Genomic DNA, 20,021 nt, shown 5'->3' with positions numbered 1-20,021 from the left:
CACATTTGGGGGGGGGGGGGGTTCTATCTGATTTATCTATGCTAAATTAGCTGGTGTGTGTGAGTACATTGAGTCACAGTACTTGCATTGATCTCTGTTGTAAACAGACAAGGTTGGGCAGAATACCTAACGATACTACTTAGGGTAAATATAAAGGGCACCCACTTGATTAAGGTAGAGAAAGGTAGTAACCATTAATTAAACTTCACCCCAACATCAGTCATTACCTTTAGGATGGCAAATGAAAAAAAGTTGCTCAGAATAAAATTCTTGTTTTGAAAATCAAGCTGCTGCCCACGTATTTAACTGAAAGAGTTCAAAACTCCTCACAGTGCTTCACACAACAGCCAAGACTTGGAATGACATCAGCCGTATCATTTCATATTCTAGCCAGCACACACACATGTGCACAGCTGCTGTATCTGCAGATCATGTCCACTGATTGTTTTGATTTTCATGGACAAATTTGTTGATCTCTTGATTAAAAATGAAGGAAAATCCATTGAATTCTATGGACTGAAAATGAAATCTGGCTTATTTACCCGAGAGATAGTTGCCTAGGATAATTTTTTTAATTTAGGCAATTGAATATCAATTCTGAAAAAAATTAACTGGGTACCAACACCGATGCAGGATCCATGTGCTTTATTGTGTTACAAAACGTTTTGAAACATAATTTCAAAGGATACATTACAAATAATAAAAAAGTACACAGTTACAACTTGTTTGGAGTATAAGGTAACAATTAATACTGGCTTAAAAAGCATTAGTTGACATTGAAACAATTTTTTTCCTTTCTTTAATCTTAAATGTTTAAAGCAATAAAGTGCTTTAAATTGCTACTATTCAGAGGCGTAGGGTCACAAGTGCCCAAAATGTAATTTTACATTGTGCACCAGTTTATGATTGAGAAAGAGCTCCTAGAACAACGAGTTCACAATATAAAACTTGCAGACTTAAATTATTTCTGGGTTCTGAGTGCTGTGGAAATCACGGTTTCAAAAATTCTAGAAATAAATTAGGAATGTTGACCATGGCAACCTCTGCCCAAGCCACTGGTTCATCAATTCTTTGTTGGACCACAGCTCCATTGTGCCGGGTACCTCACCCATTCTTCCTGTGTGAGATTAGACAGTAAGTGACTAGCAGCCTCATTCCAAAATACCAAATGAGGCACCTGTTTAGAGAAAGAATATAAACATGCGGGAACTCAACGAATCACAATGGCTTTTTGCTCAGTGGGTTGGGTGTGATGGGTCAGGACCTTCAAGAAGGAGCTGCTCCAGTTCTTGACCGGGACAGAGATCTCAGCTCACACTGCCTAACATCCGCTAACTCAATCAGTTTAGAATGAACTCCTAGAAAACACTCCGTCTATATGATCTCCTGGGCCAGTTTTGATAGCCTGAAGGGGTTGGAGTGGAATTTTCACCCTGTTTTTGTTTGCCCCTCTGAGGGAATTACATGGCTTCAGGGAAAGTGAGGGTGTTTAGTTATGATGCTCTGGCAGTGAGGGAAAGGTTGAAGGTCCAGCTGGTCTTTTCATGTGTTGATTTTGTCCATTAACTCATCGATTACAGGCATATTACTAGTCTTTACAAGATATTATTTTAAATATTCATTGGGTATTTTGTTCTGTTTCAGAGCCCTCATAAATGGTTAACTGAATTCATAATTGCTTTAACAAAGAATCATCCAGACTCGAAACGTTAGCTCATTTCTCCACAGATTCAGACCTGCTGAGATTGTCCAGCATTTTCTGTTTTTGTTTCAGATTCCAGCATCCGCAGTAATTTGCTTTTATCATATTATTCTTTGTAAGGACATTCATAAAAAAACGGATACCTGTATGGCCTTAATAAAGGTTGCTAGTAACTTGCATTTGACCTCAGAGTTCATTCTAAATCTACTGAGTTAGCTGAGTCTTCACACCCTGGGATGAGAAAATGAGCTAGTTGTGTCCATTTAGTCACCCTGCTGGAAAATGCATGTATGTGACTCTTGGCTGAGGCCAACACTGGCCTCGGCTGTGATGCACCCTGCAGCTGAATAAACTGTTGACACATCTAACCTCACAAATATACAGTCTCCCCTTGAACTTTTAAGAGTGTGAGTAGAACTTGGACCCCAAGTGGCATCACCTTCAGGAGAGGAGGGAAGAAAAATTGGTAAGAAATTGACTGATTTACAAAAGACAATTTACATTTACTTTCTTACCGTTAACACTATTTCTCTGATTCCTGTGCTATGAATCTTTCCCCAATTTAGAATTGAAGAGTTCAGCCATTTTGTTACATGCTAAATTGCCAGCTAGAAGATTTGCAAAAGGGGACTGAATGACCCTTTGGGGAAACACCTATGGCCAACACAGGTGAGTTCAGGCTAAGGACATCCGGAACTGTGAGTGGAATGCCCATTGTATTTCAGCACAATTCAATGCACTTGAATCTGGTGTCCTCCTGCAATACCTGATCTCTTCTGTCAGCAGAAGGGTGAAGAGGCTGGAACAGAAACATTCTTTCCAGCGTCGGTAGTAGCATGAACCTGTGTTTAATCACTGAATGCTACAATGCTTATCTGTGACCTCCAATGTCATAAATGTCACCGAATGTGGCATCATTTTGAAGAGATTTGTTTTGGGGGGGTTTAATTCCTGAATCTCTGCTGTGCTAATTGTTGCTTTTTGCTGTAGCAGATGCTGGCTTCTTAATTGTCTCAACATAACTCAAAAACGCCTGACAGATTAACTAGCTCAGTCTGTTCGTTATAGTGCAATGGCCAACACTTACAGAAATGGGTCACTAACTGTTCAAATAGTACGGTCAGAAATTTAACTGGACCCCATTTACCAGTGGGCCAAAAATAGTGCACAGAGGAATTTAAACTCATCAACAGCGATATGAGTGCACAATGACAGTGTTGCACATCAAACGAACCTGGTGATGTACCAAAAGAGAACACAAGTCCCTTAATTTGGAAAGGGAAGGAAAGCTAATCATCTCGTTCTCCGATGCACGGCCACCTTAACAAACTCACAGTCTGACCTCATTAAGTCATGGGTAACATTCCAGGCACAATCTTTACAAAGAGCTTCCCTGGGTACCTATCCCAAGCATGTTCATTTTGAAAAAGGATTTTGTCCATCTCTCTTTTTAAATCCAGTGCCACAGACCCTTCCCTGCCTGATGGGGCAGAGGGCTTCCAACTGTACAGCACTGTCCTGGAGTATCCAAAAATTAAAAATGTATCTCCTAGGCATTGCTCACAGAAGCCCAGAATATTAACCACGTCTGTGCCAGGAGCTTGATTATAGTATAAGACATTATACTCTGCACTCCACATCAGGTTTCATGTGTTTTAAACTGACCCAACCCAGGGACCTGCAAGCACAACTGGACAGCTTCTGACCCAATCAGACCTCGGCCTGCTGTTCGCCTGTGTGGGCTGCACTGCCCAGGTTTCATGGAAATATCTTTAAAAAGTTGTAAAACCTAATGCCAAACAGTCTGAATTCTTGTTTGAGAAACGTAAGCCAATTCGTCTCCATCTCCCTTCTTTACACTTGTGTCCAGTGATGTTGAAGCATCAATCAGCTATTAAAGGTTTTGAATGAATTTTAGATGGTAGGAAAAAGCAGAACTTGAGCCACGATGCTAGTCCTAATCGCTATTTGTCCTCTCCTTCCCTCCCTCTCGGGAATTTATTTGGGCTACGCCATTCTGAGAATGGAGGGGGCCTGGAAATACACGGGATCTTTCCTAACTCCCGAAAATGCAAGAGAAACTGATTGATGTTCACCGCCTTTCAGACATCGACTAAGGCACTGTGCACTTCCAGCACCTTTCAGTTATATTTTCAGATTCCAATCTTTGTCCTTTGTTTCATCTTCTTTCTGAAGACTCTTCCAGGGGCTCAGTCTTTCCTACAACAGGTCGAAAGCAATAGCTGCTGGTTCTAGCTGGAATGCTGCAGTCCTGAAGCTATAAAACACAACTCTGCACCTTACACAGACGGTTAGAGGACCGCTTTACGCATTGGATAATACAACAAAGGGGTAGAGAATTCCCTTGCCTGCAAGGTGTGTACACTGCACAATACATCAGAAAAGGAAAACATGTATATAATACACATACAGAGTTAAAAAAGGAACTCCTCGCTTTCAGAGGAACCTTGTGTAAAGTTTCACAGAAGAGCCAGCAGTTAAAGAAATGCAGTTAAAAAAACAATCAAATGCATCAAATTACCGGAAATGAAAGGACCAGGAAAATGGGGCTGGAATGGAGGGGAAGGAAAGAGTCGGGTGCTGGTAGGTGATTAGGAGTCGGTCAAACAACACAGTCTTTTTGTCTGTTCTACAATGGTAATATTTAGACAAAGCAACCTTCCATTCCATTCTCCAAATACACCTTTATCTTACATCATTACAAATCACAGTATCCTCTTGTATGTATAAAATTACAATTCCCAGTATTTCCAAGTCAGCTTCAGGCAGTGATTCCCTTTGCCATCCTTACACATCACGCAACCTTGCAGTCTATCCATAGAGTGCACTAGAGAGCTATCATTAACTGGTATCGATACTGTCTCTCCCATGTTTGCCATTCAGTGGGTGCTGCCCTTTTGAGCTTCCCTAACATGATGCTTACATATCCTTCAATCGAAGGAAAACTTTGAGGGTGGAGAAGATTTAGCCATGCAGCAAATAGCTAATTATCCAGGGTATTCAAATGAATGCTTTGGGGTATTACAAAACCTTTGTCATTTATTCTGAATGATAGCAAATATAACAGTGAATGATGTAATGGAATAAGAGTGCATGTGCAGGGGTGATCAGAATTGAGGATAAGATGGGCAGCACGGTGGCGCAGTGGGTTAGCCCTGCAGCCTCACAGCGCCGAGGTTCCAGGTTCGATCCCGGCTCTGGGTCACTGTCCGTGTGGAGTTTGCACATTCTCCCCGTGTCTGCGTGGGTTTCGCCCCCACAACCCAAAGATGTGCAGGGTAGGTGGATTGGCCACGCTAACTTGCCCCTTAATTGGAAAAAAATAATTGGGTACACTAAATTTACTTTTTTAAAAGAATTGAGGATAAGATGGAACATTGCTATTTGTGTTTCTTGAGAACTGAAGTTCCCAGTTAAATCAACATATAAACTGAAACTGGGTAGCCCTTGTGGTGACTTATAAAGGACAACCCTCACCTTCCTCTCTAAGCAACAACACACATTTATACCAGTACATGACTTAATAGAGCATCCCAAAGTGCCTTACTAAACACTGAGCCCGGGCATTAGTGAAGACTTCTGGAGGCAACTGAAGTCCTGTCCAAAGAAACATATTTCAGGGAAAGGCATTCTGGTTTTGGTTGAAATTTCAAAGTCCAGAGGCATAATGGTTAACGGGTAAGGCTTTTGGGAATAACAAGATGACTAGCTTGCTGAGAGCAAGGGTCATAGATAATCAGGATTTAACATGGGATAGAATGCAGATGACGATGGTCTGGAATTTGTATATAGTGGTGCTCGATGGCTTTCGAAGGGGACCTGAAAAAGCCAACGGTGAAGGGACGATTGTCATGAATGAGGAGTTAAGCAACGCAAGGAAAGGTTACATCACGCAGGGGGAAATAGGTCCTGTTGGAGAACTTAAAAGGTTAGTTCAGGACAACAAAACACAGTGAAGTAGAAATTCCTCTTGGGCCGTAGCACCTGTCTTACCGTCTGCCCAATTTACCATTCTTATGACAATTTTAGCAGTGGGTTGATTCAAAAGTTAACTTGATGAGTTCAGCTTAGCTCATTCCTGGGGCGGGGAGGTCAACAGCAAGGGCATAGGATGACTTTCAGCACCCCCCACCACTACTACCTGATGCCGGATCTCCCAGCCAGGCACTGGGTGCCTTTGAGCAAGGGACGGCTCTGGGAACCCACACATAAGGGTATGCTTGTCATGCTCTCTGTATGGCCAGCCCCCTGCCCACAGGTTAGTACCAGCGACAAAGGGATGAGGCCCTTCAGTAAAATTGGACACTTACGAGCCTCCAATAGCGACGGAGTGGGCCTTCCCACCACGGACCTCATAAGGGTGAAGGTGAGAAGGCAGCGTGGTCCCCCTCCACCACCCTCCTGCCCAATTAAATGCTCCCTCACCACCAAATTTGTCATAAGAGAGGGCACAAGATTCACCCCAATGGGTGTATTTTGGCAAAAGGAAGCACAGCAAATACTTGAGAAATATTGAACGTTTTGGAACATAATTAAAGGGGTTGCTTATATTCCAATTTTTAATTCCACAACATTAATCTGTCTTCTCTCTTAATCAATGTTGCTAGTGCTGCTGTATATATCCAGCATTTTCTGTTTTATTTAATCTTTCCTAGTTTTGTTTTAACTCCCAAAGTTGTTAGGATACTGCCCTCATCCAGTGACCCATCAAACCTTTCCCTCCCCTCTTGGGACTCAGACGTCACTTGGTTTTAACAGTAAATATGTGCTATTCCCCACACCTCCCACTTCTATCCTTGCTCCTACCACACCATCCCAAGGTATTTCCAAGAGAATGTTCATATGCATAAAGACCAGAACAAATGAGCAAGGGAGAGCTGTACTGTGGCTAACACACTTTCTGTTCCCAGTGACTAATATTTCAATACACATTTTGTTCACATAATCAAACATTTTCTTTAACATCAGGAGGAAAACATTCTCAACTGTGGAAGCCTACAAGTATATAAATAAAATGAGTCGCAAACCCACCTCTCTCTACAGTGAGCTGACAAACCTTGATTGATCAGAAATATTTTTGCCAGTCCAGCAGAAAGTCAGTGAGAGACACACACAAGAGATGGACAGAAGATAAGAATGGAGGCAGGAGGAATGTGATAAATGCTGTGCTTTGATTGCACAAGAAGCTCCATAGACCCGTATTCATGGCTTGATGGTTTGCCGCAAGTGTGGGGTGGTGAGTGGGGAGCGGGCGGTACATGGCACTTCTGGGGATTTACCCTCTTGATTGGAAATGGTGATTTGGAGGCATAGGGCAAGGAAAGAAGAAAAATCCATAGCATTCAGATTAGCTACAAGAACAATTGGTGATGAGGTGACCTCATGACCCAGGTTTGATTGCTATCCAAGCCCCTTTGTTTTGCAAATAAAGTATTCAATGTGCCTGGGTATGGATCCACCAGGGACAATGTTTGTAGCACTACAGCAGATGTGGTCAGTTAGAGTATACACTCCAATCTCTCTCAGCTTATTTTACAACAGTCAGTGCTTTCAGCAAGATGAAAAACTGCAGGGTTTCTGCTTTTCCCTTTTCTGTCCTTAATTTAGCTCACTCTCGGTAAACTCCTCTTTGATTGGCTGTTTCCGCGTCTTGCAGTCGGGTACGTCGAAACCAAAGTCTCCCCAGTCGTCCCCCCGGTTGGGAATGGTGATGGTGTGGCGGACCCGGAAGTGAACAGCCTCCATCACCCGCTGACGCTGCAGCTCCCCACTGATCGTGCCGGTGTTGTTGTTGTTTGACCTGATCAGTTGCTGCGAGCTATAGTCATGCCCCTGTTTGAACTCCTGAAGCCCTCTCCAAATCAGAAGACGGTACTGTTCTGGAATCTTTAGTGCTCCCAGATCCTAACAAGGAAGAGAAGGGCAATGATAAATGATTGAGTAACAGAGTGCACCAGCGTTTTCATTCTGAAATTCATTTTTGGGATGTGGACATCATTTACTGCCCATCCTAATTATACTGAGAAGCCTTCATACATCTGAGAGTAACCTAGCAAGGCAAATAGTGACTCCTGCTAGAAAGTGCTTGAGAGTGGATATTGGGTCAGGACTGGATCAGGCTTAGTGATTCCCCCATAGTTGGATACCTCCCAGCATTCACTGTCTGAGTCCACACATGAGGAATGGCCACTTGAGCAACCTACAAGAAGGTAGATGGCACCCAAGGACATCCATGGACCTGTACCCTAGTAAGTGGCATCGCTAGTGATGGAATGGCTTCCCTAGAAGGGTTTCTTTTAGGAACTAATGGGACAGGCAGCACCAGGGAAGGGGTTGGGGTGGTAATTCAGTGATGAGGCAACTTTCACAGGAGCAGCCAGGTTATCTCCCAAATTCCCATATGATATGTCTGCCCCTGGCAACACAGTCAGAAAGGAGGGGAGAAATTGGGACATATATTTTTTTTAAACGAGAATCCATTAGGAAGGGAAGAAAGTGAAGCATTTACAGGATGAGGCATCAGAAGTTATTCTGATCTCTCTTGAACTCCCCAATGGTTTTGTTAGTGAACACAGTGTGTCACTGAGCAATAAAAACCAGAAAGCCAATCCATGCTTTATTAGCTGGTCACTGAGAAGCAGTTGTGATGCTAGAATTGGCCTCAATGCCTGAAGGCCCTGGAGGGGAAAGAGCATCAGGTGGCATCCCTGTTTCTGATCGCAATCCAGTGCTCCCTGCTGGATTGCGTGCTGACATCAGGCAAGGGCTGGATCAGTTTAGACTGAAGTGAAAAATGTAATTCAGACAAATGAGGCACAAATCAGCACCTTCATTGAAGGAGGGATGGGGGGAAGTGTACTTAGGAGGCATGAAAAATGATTTGATTTATAGGATGAAGGAATGAGGACAAACTTTCACTTGCAAGTGTATTAAAAATACTCATTTGTCTTTAATAAAAGGATCAGCACCTCATTCTTCAGTGTAGCTGGGTGTGCATGGTGCTACCTCCTGACTTTGCTTGGCTTACCAGGGAGCGGTTCCAGGGGGAAATGTGTTGCCTATTGAGGGCTCTCCCCTTCCCTGGGTTGGGAATCCTCCACCTCCTAAGTGTTTCACTAAACTGGTGTGGGTAGGATCAAGAACTCTGAGGCATGTGAAATTCTGGATTCAAACTGATATCCCACCAACCCATGGGCCACTCTTGCGCATCATGTACTGTACGACTTTTCATAAAAGAAGGGAGCCAGCTGTCGTTACCTCCATTCATAAACCACCTAAGTATTTGTAAACAGTACCTCCAAGGAAAGGTTCTGCAAGTGGTACATAGTCTGCAGCCCTTGTGAGGTGAAATATTCCAGACAGTTAGGACAACCCAGACCTGTTAAAAAACTATGAAAGAAAATTCAATAAATACATAGAATGAGGCGGACTACAAAACATCATTCTGGGCTGACCAGAAAATATTACAGGTTGATTGACCAGAAAATGTTACAGGTTTATTGAGCTAAATGGATGGGGCAACTTGGAAAACATCATCTACCCAACTAGTACGCGCATTTGTTAATTTCACTAACCTAACCTCCCCTCTTCCTTCTTTTAAAAAAAAAAGAGCTGACGCAGAGATTTGCACAGCTGCCAGCCATTTTCTGATGCCTCCCTCTTCCAACATGATTCTTATTTACTTTTGAACGTTAACAGTGAATGTTGGCAGGCTTGGCTGTGAGAGGCATTGCAGTCAAGACTGATCCTGTCCTCACCCACCACCCGCAGTGCTCACCTTCCAGCAGGGGTTGCTGAGTTGTGAGGAGGAGGGAGAGCCCAAATAAATATCTCGCTTTGCTGATTCAGAGGCACCGAAGTCAACTGTGGCCCCATTACTACTACTGGGTGGCTGGGATCAGCTCAAGGCAGAGATTGAGGATTGTACCATGGAGCCTTTACTGGCTCAGCTATTTATTGGCTCACCATGACGCGCCATTAGCAAAGGTATGTCTGTCTTTCCAAGTCAAATATTGAATAGCAAGCTACATTTGCATCATTAAACAAGCTAGGTAACTTGAAGTTACACAACATTAATTATATGATACACAATTGAGGAAGGAATCGCCCAAAGATGACCTTCTGAAGGTGTGATACGTCGTGTAAAAGAGAAGCCAGCTTACCTGACCAGAGCTGGGTCTGCAGTGTACGGTGGGGGAGGTGTGCAGTGTGAAGTTGGCCCCATGCCTGCTGACTGTGAGGAATTTCCTCCATTCATATTACCATTGGTTGGTATATGATGATGGTGGTGATGGTGGTGGTTGTTCATTATAGTTGGGCCTACAAGAGAAAACACAATTTTAACAATTTGAGGGCAATGTCCCTCCATTTCGATGCTCATTTCCTCTAGTCTTTAGTCTGTTTATTGGCGGTTAATGACATGTTTGCCATGCTTGCTTTATTTCTTCCAGGAATAATTTGCTGCCCATTCTGAACATGGGTGTAGAAAATATTGCTAATATTTAACAAAAATACCCAAATATACTTGAGAAGTAAAGTGACTCTATGACCATGAGAGAGGAAGGAAGAGCCAGTTTTGCAGGTAGCATACCGCAGGGATTCCTGAGCATTGAACCGCTATTTCCTGATATGAGCTCTCCCTGAATGCTGTTCCACATGGGAAGCACCGGATTGAGGAATCACCCTACAACAACGTAAAAAGCAAAATACTACGGATGCTGGAAATCTGATGAAAAGTCATCTCGATCTGAAATGTCAACTCTCTTTCTCTCCATAATCGCTGCCGAACCTCCTGAGCTTTTCTAACAACAGACGAGATAGAACCATTTGCAATCTCAGATAGCATAGGGACCAGGAATGGAAGTTAAGTCGTCAGGTAGGTTCTGGGGGGAGTCAAGAGAGTAAGAGGTGAACTCAAGGAGAAAATAAGTTAGGAGGGCACGAGGGCACTAGAAGGGAAGAAAGAACTGAGATTGGGGATAGGACTGTAAGGAACCTGCCAGATTGGTCACAGGGGGCAGGGAAGCAGGAGGACCTCCCCGTGAACCTGCTTCTGGGCCTGGTCAAACTTGCCATCAACAGGTCCAGAAAGCAGGTGATTGAGGGGGTCATCTGAATCGATTATCTTCCCCCTGCCCCTCTACTGTGGATACATGTGCAGCCGGCTGTCCCTGAAGAGGGAACACATGGGAGTCCACCATCGAGGCCTTCCATGCCCAATGGGCACCACGGGGGCTAGAGCATTATCGACCCTCTTAATCACATTTTGATTTGAAGTTTTAAGTTTCATTTGTTTTTTTAATAAATTTTATAAAGTACCCAATTCTTTTTTTCCCCCAAATTAAGGGGCAATGTAGCGTGGCCAATCCACCTACCCTGCACAGCTTTTGGATTGTGGGGGTGAAACCCGCGCAGATACAGGGAGAGTGTGCAAACTCCACACGGACAGTGACCTGGGACCGGAATCAAACCCCGGTGCTCAGCGCCGTGAGGCAGCAGTGCTAACCACTGCTCCACCGTGCCACCCTTAAGTTTAATTTGTGATTTGTTTTTGTTTAAGACAGTACCCCTTTAAGGGGCTGTCCATTTAATTTGTCCCTCAGTTTGTTTGATTTAGTTTACGTGGTTCTTAATCTACCTCAAAATAGGATACAGATTGGTGGGTAAGGGAATGCAGCTAAATGGGTGGGCTTTCAATCTTAATGACAAAATTCCATGAATTCCTAGCAGTTGTTATTGATGGGGAGGGTGGAAAGGGTAGGGCTAGAGGCTGAAGGAGCAGAGAAAAAAGGTTCAGGTGTTACCATTCCTCTCCAAGATGATCCTGGAGTACAGGCACTTTTGGCCGAGCAGCATGAGACCCGATAGTGTTTGATATACAAGCCAGATCCAGTGAGGAATGCTAAATCAGTTTGAACATAGAACATACAGTGCAGAAGGAGGCCATTCGGCCCATCGAGTCTGCACTGACCCACATAAGCCCTCACTTCCACCCTAGCAACGTAACCCAATAACCCCACCTACCCTGCACGTCTTTGGTCTGTGGGAGGCAACCGGAGCACCCCGAGGTAACCCACGCATACACGGGGAGAACGTGCAGACTCCGCACAGACAGTGACCCAGCGGGGAATCGAACCAGGGACCCTGGAGCTGTGAAGCCACAGTGATATCCACTGTGCTACAGTGCTGCCCATGCATCAGTTAAGTTCTAGTCTGCTTCCCTTGGACCTGAAGGAATGAAAGTGGGACCACCAGAGGGAATATGGGAGGGAGTTTTTAACGGGATAAAAGCATCAAAAGGTGGCAGTGTCTCGATAAAATGAACAAATATGTGATTACAAAAAGATAAATTTATGACATTGTAGCTGGGGCTGATGTGCAGAGGTTGGATTGCAGCCCGCTGTCGGGGTAACACAGGGCAAGCTCTAGGAGGAAAGGAAAGATGTTCTATTCCCAAGTAATGCTGATCCTAAAGGTTGAAAAGTGTGCGCATGCACAAACGAGATGCAAGAATCCACAGATACCCACAACGCCTGTGCTTAATTACCCATGTGTCCAAGGTTGGCTGAGGTACTCGGGCTGTGCTGGGAAGGCTGTCCCACCAGTTGGTTGACAGAGGGCAGTTTGTTCATCATGTTGGGTATCTTGTTTGTGGGCGGTATCACGGTCCCATAGGAAGATGAAGCTTGCTGTCTGCTCAAAACAACAACACAAAATAATTGTGAATCATTTAAAGATTTGGAAAGAATATTCATCCTACGTATTACACAAAGACGTTACAAATTTTACAAACTTCCCTTGACTTATTACAGGAATGCTTGGAAAAGCTATACAAAAGGACCTGGTATGGTACTGAGCTATCCAGAAAGGGAAGGCCAACGGTTAAGTCTTCAGGTTGTGCTGAGCTAGTTTACTCTCAACAACCCAGAACTAGAGAGAGATACAAAACCTGCTAAAGTTACCAGTTCTGAAGGCAACCCATGGTGTCCAATAGGAAGCAAGTGTGGGAAAATATCAGGTGAGGCCAGGATTAGGTCTTGTTTACAACACCCTCTACAGTCGAATAGCTTGCAAACACTCACTGTTGAAGAATGGTCAATCTGGCAACGTACTAGAGGGCTGCGAGTGCTTCTGGAACAAGAACTCAGAAAGACCCAGTCCTGGAAGGAAGGGAGGAAATAATGGGCAGTAATTTGCTCTCATGTTGCTAGTGTAACTTGGCTCAATATGCAACATGTAAACATAAATTTAAGAGTACACAATTCTTTTCCAATTAAGGGGCAATTTGACGTGGCCAATCCACTCTGCTCTGCACATCTTTGGGTTGTGGGGGTGAGACCCACATGTTATGGGCCAGAGTTTAGTAAACCCCAAAGTGTATCATGGAGTTCACCTGACCCACAACTTTTAATAGATTGTGGTATGGGGCGCTCACGGTCCACTCTACAGGTGTGGTACAGCAGAAATGGACAAGTATTTTTCAAAGCAAAACAATGTTTATTCTGTGAACTCAAGTTAACCTTTTGAAAACATACAGTGAACATCTTAGCAACCATCAATTTAAATACAACCCCCAAAGAATACAACACTAAGTAATCCTTTAAGCTTTCCTTTTAACATCCATACGACTTAAAAACAAAACCTTTAACAGAAGCACATCGGGTTAAAGTCACTACTGAAAACACTTATAATTCTGAATTCACCAAATGATCAAGAGATAGTCTTTTCATGGCAGAGAGAACAGCAGTACACCTGCTCTGTCTGGCTTCAGCTCCAACATTGAAAACAAAACTAAAACACACACTGCAGCAAACAGCCTAAAACGAAAGTAAAAAGCTGAGACAGCCAAGCTCCACCCACACTCTGACATCACTGATAAACACCCATTTCTTAAAGGTACATTTCTTAAACACCCATTTCTTAAAGGTACTCTCACATGACACCGCTCTCCAAGAAAAAAAACCCATCAACTTCAAGATGGTTTCATTTTTCACTATCCTTTAAGAAATACACACAGTAAATATATTTTTTCATTTTCAAAAAAAACCCACACACGCAACCAGGTACGATAATATAGTCAATTTTTCTTCTTCTTCCTCCAACTGGAATCTTTCTCGATTGACAGTCTCTTTGAACAAGAAGGTCTCTGCACGACCCATTCGTTTCTCTATGCCTCGGCATTTCTATTTAAAGTCAGATACTTTAGTTCAATCTGATCACAGAGTCCCTTGTAATTCTCCAACACAAGAGCATTGGTTATCACAGCTTTCAGGCAGTCAAATGCCTGTTGACGCTCCGCTGTCCACTGGAATGTGTTACACTTCTTGAGCAAGTCCATCAGTGGAGCCACCACGCTACAAAAATTTTGCACAAATCTTCGATCAAATCCACTCATGCCAAGTAATCACATAATTTCCCTTTGTCTTGAGGGTATCGGAAACTCCTCAATAACTGTTGGTTTCACATCCCGTGTGACCATTCGACCCTGTCAATTTGTATGGCCAAGGAAAGTGACCTGGGCTTTTCCAAATTCACTTTTGGCTAGGTTTATCACCAAACCCGCCTCCTGATCAGATGTTGTAAATGTTCTTTCCATGTCTGGCTGAAAATTACCAGATCGTCGAATTACCCGCGCAATTGGGTAATCCTGAAATGACTTTGTTAGTTAACCGTTGAAATGTGGCTGGGGCATTTTCATGCCAAATGGCATAACTTTGAATTGGTATATACCATCTGGAGTCACAAAAGCTGAAATCTCCTTTGCCCTTTCAAATAAAGGTACCTGCCAGTAACCTTTAAGTAAATCCAATTTGGAAATAAAGGCTGATTGTCCCACTTTCTCAATGCAATCCTCCAAACGTGGGATAGGGTAAGAGTCCGTTCTTGTAACTGCATTAACCTTTCTATAGTCCACACAACCCACACACAACCATTGGGTACCGTCTGGCTTTGGTACCATCACTATGGGTGAGCTCCATTGGCTGCAACCCACTTCAATTATGCCATTTTTAAGCACACTCTCAATCTCTTTGTTAACCTGTGCCAACTTTAAAGGGTTAAGTCTATATGATTGTTGTTTGATTGGAACAGAATTTCCCACATCTACATCACGTATAGCCATTCCAGTACTTCCCAATTTATCTCCACAAACTTGCCCACGTGATATCAATAACTCTTTCAGGACAGTTTGTTTTTCCTCTGGAAGGTAACTCAACAATTTATCCCAATTTTTAAAAACATCCTCATTTTCCAATTTAATTTGAGGTATATCAAATTCAGTCATCTGGATTTGGTTCGTCATTTTGAGTTAGAATTATTAAAACCTCCTTTTTCTCTCCTTCCCTTTCAAAGGACCTTTTAAGCATATTCATATGACACACTCTGAGTCTTCCTTCTATCTGTTGTTTTTTACCACGTAATTCACCTCACTTAATTTCCTTTCAATCTGATAAGGTCCACAAAACCTTGCTTTTAAAGGTTCACCTACCACTGGTAACAATACTAAAATTTTATCTCCACTGGCAAAACTACGAACTTTCGATTTCTTGTCCGCTACCTGTTTCATCACATTTTGTGCAACTTTTAAATGTTGTCTCGCCAATTCATCTGCTCTATTTAATCGTTCCCTAAAATTTGACACGTAATCCAATAATGTAACTTCTGATTTCTCACTCACCAATGTTTCCTTGATCAATTTAAGTGGTCCTCTTTCCAAACATTAGTTCAAAAGGACTGAATTTGGTTGACTCATTAGGTGCATCCCTAATTGCAAACAGTACGAATGGAATTCCTTTATCCCAATCCTCTGGATAATCTTGACAATAAGCCCTCAACATTGTCTTTAATGTCTGATGCCACCTTTCTAACGCTCCATGCGATTCTGGATGGTACGCAGTTGATTTAAATTGTTTTATTCCAAAGCTATCCGTAACTTCTTTGAATAACCTTGAGGTAAAATTTGATCCTTGATCCGATTGTATTTCTGTGGGTAGTCCATATCTAGTAAAGAATTTAAGTAATTCCTCCACAATCTTTTTAGCTGTAATACTACGTACTGGAATGGCCTCTGGAAACCTGGCAAACACATCCATTATAGTCAACAGGTATGGATTCCCACTTTTTGTTTTAGGAAGCGGTCCTACGCAATCAATTAGGACCCTTGTAAAAGGTTCCTCAAATGCTGGAATGGGTATTAAGGGCACTGGTTTTATCACTACTTGAGTCTTTCCCATCACTTGACATGAGTGACATGATCGACAAAATTTAACTACATCTTTATGTAGTCCAGGCCAATAAAAATGTTTCTGGATTTTAGCTTGAGTTTTCCTTATTCCCAAATGACCTCCCACTGGTACCTCATGTGCAACTCGCAACACCTCCTTTCTATACCCTACCAGCAATACTACTTGATGAACTTCAGCCCACTTTTTGTCCGCCTGCATATGTACAGGTCTCCATTTTCTCATCAAGACATCACTTTTACGGTAATAACACTCTGGTATACACTCAAGATTCCTCTTCCGTATATGTTTTCTGATACATCCGTTTTATTTCTATATCTTTCTGTTGTAACTCCGCCACTTTTCCTTAACTAAAAATATCTGCCTCATCTTCCACCTGTTCTTGTTCTTTTTCAACCATCTGATCAAAAATCGTTTCTGATAATTGTACTTCAACTTCATCTTCACTCTTTGATTTATCCTCTTGTCTTAACCTGTGACTTTGCGACCTTGTTACTACACAATCCGGAAAAATCCCAGGATATTCGTCATTCAACACTTCAGTTGTCTGATTTTCCACTGCCTTATCAACCACAGTAGGCAACACTCCCACCTGAGATCCAGTTATATCATTACCCAAGATAAACTGTATTCCTGGTCAAGATAGTTTCTCTATTACTCTTACTACCACTTCACCACTCTTCACTGGACTTTCCAACCTTACCTTATATAATGGAACACTACTCCTCTCACCCTGAATTCCACATATTACCACCTTTTCTGGCAATATTCTTCCCAAACTACATGACTCCTCACCTCTTACCATTAACGATTGACTAGCTCCCGTATCTCTTAAAATTATGACTTCTTCACCTGCTCCTCCTGATACACGTGGAAACTTTACCCACACAAGTAAATTCTTTAAAGAGATCTGGCATCTTTTTATCAATCACATCTTGATCAGGCGGTACAATCTTTTGCCCCTCCTTCACTTCACTTGGGCTTTCCTTTACCACTTTAACAAACCCCGCTGTCTTATCCTGTTTTACCACATCAGCCTTCCCAGTGCTTTTCTTCAACTACCAACATTGTGACTTTACATGGCCTAGTTTATTACAGTGAAAACATTTGAAACTTTTCATGTCTCTTCCACCCTCCTGGATTTCTTTTTTAGTCTGAGCTACATTTTCCTTATTATCTCCCATCAGATCACCTTTACCACTTGAGTATTTCTCATGTCCCCAGTTTCTATTCCTCACAGGCTGAAACTGATGTCGGAAACCAAGTTTTGATTTATGAACTAATTCATAATGATCTGCCATTTCTGCTGATAACCTTGCAGTTTTAACCCTCTGCTCTTCCACATGAGTTCTCACTACATCAGGAATTGAATTTTTAAACTCCTCCAAAAGCATAATTTCTCTGTGAGCTTCATTGTCATTGGCAAATAGGGTTAAGGAAAATCCCAAGGCTTTTTACACGTACATAAAAAGCAAGAGGGTAGCCAGGGAAAGGGTTGGCCCACTGAAGGATAGGCAAGGGAATCTATGTGTGGAGCCAGAAGAAATGGGCGAGGTACTAAATGAATACTTTGCATCAGTATTCACCAAAGAGAAGGAATTGGTAGATGTTGAGTCTGGAGAAGGGGGTGTAGATAGCATGGGTCACATTGTGATCCAAAAAGACGAGGTGTTGGGTATCTTAAAAAATATTAAGGTAGATAAGTCCCCAGGGCCTGATGGGATCTACCCCAGAATACTGAAGGAGGCTGGAGAGGAAATTGCTGAGGCCTTGACAGAAATCTTTGGATCCTCGCTGTCTTCAGGGGATGTCCCGGAGGACTGGAGAATAGCCAATGTTGTTCCTCTGTTTAAGAAGGGTAGCAAGGATAATCCCGGGAACTACAGGCCGGTGAGCCTTACTTCAGTGGTAGGGAAATTACTGGAGAGAATTCTTCGAGACAGGATCTACTCCCATTTGGAAGCAAATGGACGTATTAGTGAGAGGCAGCACGGTTTTGTGAAGGGGAGGTCGTGTCTCACTAACTTGATAGAGTTTTTCGAGGAGGTCACTAAGATGATTGATGCAGGTAGGGCAGTAGATGTTGTCTATATGGACTTCAGTAAGGCCTTTGACAAGGTCCCTCATGGTAGACTAGTACAAAAGGTGAAGTCACACGGGATCAGGGGTGAGCTGGCAAGGTGGATACAGAACTGGCTAGGCCATAGAAGGCAGAGAGTAGTAATGGAGGGATGCTTTTCTAATTGGAGGGCTGTGACCAGTGGTGTTCCACAGGGATCAGTGCTGGGACCTTTGCTCTTTGTAGTATATATAAATGATTTGGAGGAAAATGTAACTGGTCTGATTAGTAAGTTTGCAGACGACACAAAGGTTGGTGGAATTGTGGATAGCGATGAGGACTGTCAGAGGATACAGCAGGATTTAGATTGTCTGGAGACTTGGGCGGAGAGATGGCAGATGGAGTTTAATCCGGACAAATGTGAGGTAATGCATTTTGGAAGGTCTAATGCAGGTAGGGAATATACAGTGATTGGTAGAACCCTCAAGAGTATTGAAAGTCAAAGAGATCTAGGAGTACAGGTCCACAGGTCATTGAAAGGGGCAACACAGGTGGAGAAGGTAGTCAAGAAGGCATACGGCATGCTTGCCTTCATTGGCCGGGGCATTGAGTATAAGAATTGGCAAGTCATGTTGCAGCTGTATAGAACCTTAGTTAGGCCACACTTGGAGTATAGTGTTCAATTCTGGTCGCCACACTACCAGAAGGATGTGGAGGCTTTAGAGAGGGTGCAGAAGAGATTTACCAGAATGTTGGCTGGTATGGAGGGCATTAGCTATGAGGAGCGATTGAATAAACTCGGTTTGTTCTCACTGGAACGAAGGAGGTTGAGGGGAGACCTGATAGAGGTATACAAAATTATGAGGGGCATAGACAGAGTGGATAGTCAGAGGCTTTTCCCCAGGGTAGAGGTGTCAATTACTAGGGGGCATAGGTTTAAGGTGAGAGGGGCAAGGTTTAGAGTAGATGTACGAGGCAAGTTTTTTACGCAGAGGGTAGTGGGTGCCTGGAACTCGCTACCGGAGGAGGTAGTGGAAGCAGGGACGATAGGGACATTTAAGGGGCATCTTGACAAATATATGAATAGGATGGGAATAGAAGGATACGGACCCAGGAAGTGTAGAAGATTGTAGTTTAGTAGGGCAGCATGGTCGGCACGGGCTTGGAGGGCCGAAGGGCCTGTTCCTGTGCTGTACATTTCTTTGTTCTTTGTTTGTTCTTCATACGTTTGGTCTATTTTCATAGCCCTTATCCACCTATCAAGATTACTTTGTTTGATCCTTTCAAACTCCATGTACATTTTTCCAAATTCTTTCCTAAAATTTCTAAACCATTGTCTGTCGGCTTCAGGCACTGGTTCATATGCACTGAGGATGGATTTTTTCACCTCCTCATACGTCCCAGATACCTCCTCCAGTAGTGATGCAAACACTACACTAGCCTTACCTACCAGCTTTGTTTGAATCAGTAATTCCCACATCCCCTGAGGCCATTTCATTTGTTTAGCCACCTTCTCAAATGAAATGAAAAAGGCTTCTACCTCCTTCTCATCAAAACTTGGCAATACTTGGACATATTTAAATAGATCCCCACCAAGCCTTCAACTTTGATGCTCTTTCTCATTATCGTCATCACTATCCTCCAAATGTACGTGTCCTTTTACGTCTGCCAATTTTTTATTTTAAAAAATATTTTTATTCTCCTTTTTCACATTTTCTCCTGCATTTACACCCATCAACAATAAACAATAATCAGCAAGATATGTCAATCCCCATAACAATAACAACGATCACATCCTCCCACCAATCCCCAAACATCAGCCCGCATGTTTGCATAAACAGATGACAAAAAGGAATCAGGGATTACCCATAGTCACCCTTAATATAGACAGCCCCCCTCGCCCCCCAACCCTCCCCCCCAACTAATGTTCGACGTTATCCAATTCTTGAAAGTGCACAATAAATAGTGCCCATGACTTGTAGAACCCCTCCGAGCTTCC

General features: G+C 43.0%; 1 protein-coding gene across 5 annotated transcripts in view; it reads right to left on the bottom strand.

Moving 5' to 3' along the window:
- Window positions 1–630: 630 nt before the first annotated feature.
- The window catches only part of tp73 (tumor protein p73), a 285,880-nt gene continuing 266,489 nt past the window's right edge, over window positions 631–20,021 (bottom strand). For 4 of the 5 annotated variants that reach the window (XM_072478040.1, XM_072478038.1, XM_072478039.1 and 1 more), the window contains 4 exons: window positions 12,270–12,415; window positions 9,886–10,042; window positions 9,019–9,112; window positions 631–7,627 (listed from right to left, as the gene is read on the bottom strand). In XM_072478040.1, the coding sequence (XP_072334141.1) occupies window positions 7,322–7,627; window positions 9,019–9,112; window positions 9,886–10,042; window positions 12,270–12,415 (703 nt within the window). In that variant the 3' untranslated portion in view covers window positions 631–7,321. The remainder of the gene's footprint in view (window positions 7,628–9,018; window positions 9,113–9,885; window positions 10,043–12,269; window positions 12,416–20,021) is intronic. The other variant, XM_072478042.1, reaches the window with a different exon arrangement.

The sequence above is a fragment of the Scyliorhinus torazame genome, chromosome 16 (assembly GCF_047496885.1).
Source record: "Scyliorhinus torazame isolate Kashiwa2021f chromosome 16, sScyTor2.1, whole genome shotgun sequence".
NCBI classification, from domain to species: Eukaryota; Metazoa; Chordata; class Chondrichthyes; order Carcharhiniformes; family Scyliorhinidae; genus Scyliorhinus; species Scyliorhinus torazame.
The sequence above is the reverse complement of the archived record's forward strand: the minus strand, read 5'-3'. Positions and strand labels throughout refer to the sequence as shown.